This window comes from Seriola lalandi, unplaced genomic scaffold, assembly GCF_002814215.2.
Source record: "Seriola lalandi dorsalis isolate HSWRI2012SDOR001 ecotype SW California unplaced genomic scaffold, Sedor1 jcf7180002054984, whole genome shotgun sequence".
Classification (NCBI taxonomy): Eukaryota; Metazoa; Chordata; class Actinopteri; order Carangiformes; family Carangidae; genus Seriola; species Seriola lalandi.
The window spans coordinates 108,712-115,411 of NW_019525533.1; the positions used below are offsets into that span (position 1 = coordinate 108,712).

Below are 6,700 nucleotides of genomic sequence, written 5' to 3' on the forward strand. Positions count from 1 at the left end.
CTGAACGAAAGCAGAACCAGCAGACTGACATCTTGGTTCTCCAAGCCCTCTGCCCAGTCCAGAGAGAACTTCTGCACTGAGAAGGTTTTTCCAACGCCAGCGACGCCGTTGGTCAGAACCACTCTGATGGGTCTCTGCTGGTCAGGTGAGACTTTAGAGACGTCTTCTCTCTGCTGGTCAGGTAAGGCTTTAAAGATGTCGTGGCACCTGATTGGAGCGTCATGGAGGGTCTCCATCTTGGAAGTTGTCTCCAGTTGCCTCACCTCATGTTGGGTATTAACCTGTTCACTCTGTCCCTCTGTGATGTGGAGCTCAGTGTAGATCCTGTTGAGGAGTGTTCCACTTCCTGTTCCATCAGTTCCTTCAGTCACATGTTCACATCTGCTCCTCAGACTGATCTTATGTTGATCTAAAACCTCCTGCAGAACAACGTCCACTGTCACAGAAAAAAGAATAATTAATGGTAATAATTAGTAATTATTACCGACATAATCAATAAGAAAAACAAACATAATGGAAATGGTTTTAGATTACATGACAGAACAGACATTTAAATGGTCATGTTGCATGGCAACAACAAGTCCTGGTTTCAGAAATGATGACATCATCATACAGATGTTCAGTCTCACTTTGTTCAGTGCTGGTCTGACTGGCTGTCTGCAGTCCAGGTCTTGTTCTGGGTCTTTGTCCAAACTGGGGACAGGAGGAGTCTCCTGATGAACCAGACTGGTCCCAGTATGAGGTGATGCACTGTCTGCAGAACCAGTGTCCACAGCTGGTAGAGACTGGATCCTTCAGGACGTCCTGACACAGAGCACAGCTGGACAGCTGCTGCTCCACAGACACATCACTCCTCTTCCTCCCTCTGTGGACACATGAAAAGACTTGTTTTTTCATGGCTGCTTCACACACACATGTTCAACCCAGTGGCACAGAAGATCAATACAATCATCACACATCATTAGTATCACTAGTTCAGTCTCTGTCCACACGTGAGATATGGTCACAGCCCCTCCTTCTGTTCATGAGTTACAGCATTGAATAACTTCCAGAGGTGTTTTTGCAGAACATTATGATGTCAGAGTGAAGTTGACCTTCGATCTTTTGGATTTAAAATGTCACCACTACATCCTTTTAACCTATGAGACATTTGTGTTGAACTGTGTCTTAATTAGTGTGTGACCTTTGATCTTTGATCTTTGACCATCAAATACTGATCAGATCATGTTTAAGTCTGAGTGAACATCTGGTTCATTCAAGGCCGTCCAGAGATATCGCTTTGACCAGAACGTGACAGATGGACAACCTGAAAAAATAATGCCTCTGGTCCTGACTGTGTCCAGCAAGGAGTAAAAAAGGGGCCACAAATCCTCAGTAGAGATCCACCCAGGACACCTACTACTGCTAATGGTGAAATACATTTCGACACTGAGTCATCTTCAGCTCAGTTTACAGTAGAAACAGTCTCTTACTGTGTGTCTGAGCGTCCAGGTTCATTGCTGAAGAACAGAGGAAATTCTTTGGACTGGTCACTCTTCATAGACCAACAGCTGGGGACTGGAGACTCTGCTCCGTCCTCCTCTTCCTTCAGACCACTCGTCATCTTCACAGATCACTGTCAGAAGCAAACCTGCATCACTGCAGACACACCTGTAAATTCATGTTTATTCTACATTTGTATCATTAAAACCACGTGTATTTTCTATAAAGACAAACTTTGACTGTGGTTTAAACTGGTCCGACTTCAGGTAAACGTCACATGTAGCTGTGAGAGCACAGAAACTGTTGGTTATTTTTCTAAAATGAAGTAGAACTAAAGAGAAAAATCAGCAGATAAATCAATTGTTTCCTCCTTCAACTGTCGACTTTAAAATGGAGGCTGGGCTGACGTTATACTTTCACTTTCACCTTTTCTCCCCGTTTGCCGCCTCTTCTTCTCTTATTTAAACCCGTGTTTAAACCTGTAATTCCATATTGCCTTTTCCTGCTAGTATCCTTGTAGCTACAGTCCCAGAAAACTCGGGATAAAACAACTGTTCTCTTCGGTTTATACTTTAACTGCTTGAGCAGACGCGACTTCGCCTCTGTTCACGCTCAACGAACAGAACAGGTTCGCCTCCGCTGTTCGCTTCGTCCTGTTTCGACGAATCGATGGCATTAACATCTATGCGACACCTCCTCCTTTTATGTAACAGATACGAGTTTTGATAATCGACGTTTAAAATCGTTCCCAACTTTATATAATCACTTCCAACTGAAACTGTGGGGATGATAAGTTTTCGGACAGTTCGCGCTCGGTTAGCTAGCGACCTGGATATAACAACGACTTAAATTTACTAAAAACATTTATTTTCCGGTAAACTTCAGGTCTGTGTTCAGACACGAAGTTAAACAGATTGCTCACAGACTACAGTCCAACTGGAGACTAAACTACAGCCACTGACAGAGAAAAAAATAACAATAATAGTGTAAATCTTACACTGCGTCACCAAGGGTCCGCCATTTTCAACGGTCAGACTTCCGGTCCTTCATCTGCCTTCACAATAAAAGCGTCGTATTACGGCCACATTGACGAACAGGCGGAAAAAAGAGAAATCTGAAATTTTCGAGAACAAAGTCGTAATCTTACAAGAATAATGTCGTAATCTTGAGAATAAAATCATAATATTTCAAGAAAAAAGTCATAACATTACGAGAATGAAGTCGTAATTTTACGAGAATAAAGTCATTTTACAAGAAAGAAAAATCATAATTTTACAAGAAAGAAGTTATAATATTCCAAGAATAAAGTGGTATTGTTAGAGGAATTAAAATTTTAAATTTTTGAGGGAAAAAAAACATATTTTTTTAGGAAACCAATCAAATGGGTGAAAGGACAGAACAATAGAATAGACTCAGTTTCTTCACAATCTTTTCCATCTCCTGATGATGATGATGATGAGTCAAAAGGTGAAGTTTCTCCTTATTAGTGAAACCTCTGCTAAAGTAGAACTTCACAGGATGCTCCATATTCTTCATTTTGAAGCTTCAGATATTTCCCTTCAAAACACAGAACCTAAAATTCCAACTTTATTCCCATAATATTATGACTGTAAAATTATGACCTTTTTCTGATAAAATTATGACTTTATTCTTGAAATATTATTTTATTCTCAAAATTATTACTTTATTCTAGCAATTTCAGATTTTTTTTCCTCAATGTGGCTTTAATACTCCATATAAACTTGAACAGGCCGACCATGTTTACAGTTGAAGCTGGAGGGAGCTCTGGTTCAGGGTCAGTTTGACTATGCTGCCACCTCCTGGTGTAAAGGAGCATCTCAACTCCTCAAAAATAAACAGAAGGAACAAACCAAGTCAATAAAGGTCATGGTAAAACTTTACATATTCTTAACCCATTTACACATGTGGAGTCTGAGCACCTCTGAAAGCTTTAAGGGATCACTTGTCACTGATAAAGATACAGTCAGAATCAGGCCCCTCTGAATGTCAGCAAATTACCTCAATATATTGTTCATGTATGTCCCATATAACATGTAAAACATGACACCATGTCAAAGCTTTGTGCACATTTACACATTTTGTCACCTTCATCCAATGAGCAGGTTTATTTAATGACAGAGGGGGAGGTAACTGCTTTAGTCATCTTCTACATATTTGATTTAAATAAAATGAAATAATTATTCAGTGGAGGTGGAAGGTAAGTGAGGAGGTTTAAATGAGGGAGGTACCTGAACGCAGCAGCAGGTGAGTCCAAATGAAAATAAAACTAATGACATATAAAAAGAAGAAATCATCAAGATGTTTTATTTATTGCTTCATCAACAGCAACATAAACAGTACATTTATAAAACAGGACAAGACTATCAGAACTTCAGTTTATCTCCATGGAAACACTTCAGTCTGATCGTTTAGTCCCTGTGTGGACTTGACATGAGGACGACGAACGCATCACGTTTAAATTCAGCCCACACCTGCCACTGCATGTTAAAACACTACATTTCCCAGAGTGCCCATGGGCACACAGGAAAAACAGTTTTAGAAAAAGGCATTTTAGGAGAAAGAGGTTCAGGAGGTGATCAGGTTTGTCTCATCTGAATCCATCTGTGAACTAGAAACTATAAATACATTAATTTAAACATTAAAATCTATGTTTGTACAGATTCATTTAAAATTTTACACCAAAGTAACAAAGCAGACTTTAGATTCTTTACCTCTATAAAACAATGTACATACAGTCTGTACATAAACACTGAGTAATGTTTGATATCTGACTCATTCTAACCCCAGGTACAGCAGATAAACAGCTTCACTCACATCTGGAACAATGATTTATTGATTTAAACTCTCTCCACCAATCAGGAGCTGTGGCTAAAATGAAAGGCACCAATAACAATACGATGGACCCACCCCTTTATGATGTCACACAGATCAATATGGAGACATGATAGTTAAATAATGTCAAAAGTGATTATTTCTGTAATAAATAATATTTTTTACAGTTATTTTATTCTGAAACCTTTGAGTCTTCTTCCTGTTGATTATATTTAAAGTTGATAGGAGGATTTCTGAGAGAGTTTCATGGCTCTTTGTTCATCAGACAAACTCTCCACCTGGAGTTCTCTGTAATTAAAGCTTCACTTCCTGCTCAGACTCGCTGTTAATAATCAATGTTACACACTGATGTGCAGCTGCAGCTGGAGAGTCTCAGTCCAGTGTTCCCTCTCTGAGCTCTGGGTTTGGTCTCCACCAGCTCTCTGACTGAGTCTGTCAGTGATGATCCAGGTCCATATTCACTACTTGTTTCATCTGACCACTAAGAGTCGCACTAAAAGTTTCTGACTAAGCTTTCTCCTAAATCCTCTTCACAGCTGCTGAGACAAACTTCACTGAGGAAAAGTGAAAACTCCTGAACTAAGAGAGCAACTCAGTTCTAATGTCTGACGTCATGATGAAAACACACGTGACCATCCTGCAGTAAATAAACCAGAACCTGCTCCTCCTCCACTCCAGGTCACATCCTGTTTATCCAGTCAGAGCAAATATTACATATCACCCATCAGTGTGACATCTTGTCATAATTAATGAATCATAAAGTTTGGACTGACGCTCATTATTTTAAGTTGTGAGAAACTTTTATCTGTAAGATGTCTGAATACGGGTCCTGATCATCAGAGCCAATGAAACTCCTTCAGATGTGTCCACACTGAACCTCAGAGACCACCAGAGATCTGATTGGTCCAGCACACCTCAATCGCCCACTGGCCCCCTCCCACCTCCAGAACGGCAACCCTGAGGCGACTCCTACGACTCCCCGAGCCTCCCCAGCCAATCACGTCAGCCTGCCGCCACTTCCTGTCCCTCCCTCCTCCTCTTCTTCTTCTTCTGTGGTAAGCGGCTCGACTTGAGCGCGGCGAGTCGCGACAAAGTCCAGATAGATGCCAGATGAGGACATCATTCTGCCTCCCCCTCCTCCCCTCCTTCACCCCCTCCTCCATCTTTCTCTTCCTCCTTCTCTTCCTCCTTTCCTTCACCTGCATCCTCTTCTCCTCCTCCCTCCTCTTCTCCTCCTCCCTCCTCCTCCCTCTGTACATCCTCCTTCCTTTCCTCCTCTTCACCACTACCTCCTGCCTCCTCCCCCACTTTCCCTCCTTCCTCCCCCTCTGTTCCATCCTCCTCCTCCCTCACTCCTTCATCAGTCTCCTCTTCCTCCTCCACGTTCTCCTCCTCCCTCACTCCTTCACCAGTCTCCTTTTCTTCACCCACTTCCCCTCCTTCCTCCCCCTTAGTTCCATCCTCCTCCTCCTCCCTCACTCCTTCACCAGTCTCCTCTTCCTCCTCCACTTTCTCCCCTTCATTCACACCCTCCTCCTTCTCTCCTCCCTCCTCTCCTCCATCTGTCTCTGCTGTCTCCCCCTCCGTCTCCCCACATCGGCAGGTCTCTGTAGTATCAGTGTCCTCACAGACCGTCTCTGTCTCTGGGTCTTTACCTGGTTCCAGATCAGGTTCAGGTTTGCTTTCTGTTTCTATCTCTGTGCAAAGCTCGGGGTCCTGGTCCTGGTCCCGGTCCCGGTCCCGGTCAGGTTTACAGCTTGACTCTGGTCCTGTTGAGCCCAAAGCTGCTGGCTGAGAGGGGAGAGACTCCTTCCTCCCGAGACCTGCAGAGAGGAAGAGTTTGATATGATTCTGTTTCGTATCCATGACAACACTTCAGCCAAAATAAACAATTGATCAATTAGTCGATCGCCAGAAAATCTGCAGCCAATAATCAATGAGCTGTGAAAAAGTGATGTGAATCTGTTTCAGCTGACGTCACTTTTCTTAAAGTTGATATTCGATTGATAGATTATCAGAAATTAAACCTTCAAAATAAAAGTCTGAGTGAACAACAGGTTTAAAATGTGTTTTAAAGACCTGAGGCTGCTCTCAGAGGTCAGAGGTCACAGCCCCTCATCAGTGTTTTTATCTCCACTGCACCTGTGACCACGCCCAGCAGTGATGTCACGGTGTCCTGGAGTACACTGTGACATCACTGCAGCCTCATCCCACCTGTCATCCATTAACTGCAGGGTTGGTGGTTCGATTCCCGACTGTCGATGAATGATGAAGTGTGTGACCAGAGTCTGGCATGGTGGCTGTCTGCCGTGTGTGTGTGTGTGTGTGTGTGTGTGTGTGTGTGTGTGTGTGTGTGTGTGTGTGT

General features: G+C 42.7%; 3 protein-coding genes across 3 annotated transcripts in view; all 3 read right to left on the minus strand.

Annotated features, from left to right (window-relative positions):
* The window catches only part of LOC111647312 (uncharacterized), a 72,467-nt gene that overhangs the window by 16,030 nt on the left and 49,737 nt on the right, over positions 1–6,700 (minus strand). The gene's annotated exons all lie outside the window — the stretch shown is intronic.
* Positions 3–2,452, minus strand: LOC111647309 (uncharacterized; the record flags this gene model as incomplete). The annotated part of the gene is made up of 3 exons (XM_023396929.2): positions 1,473–2,452; positions 630–865; positions 3–436 (listed from the first exon to the last, which is right to left on the minus strand). Coding segments are annotated over exons 1-3 (801 nt in total), but the record flags the coding sequence as incomplete, so codon positions are not given.
* Positions 5,455–6,639, minus strand: LOC147817230 (uncharacterized). The gene has a single exon (XM_087171325.1). The coding sequence runs from the start codon at positions 6,199–6,201 to the stop codon at positions 5,455–5,457; it is 747 nt and encodes a 248-aa protein (XP_087027451.1). The 5' UTR covers positions 6,202–6,639.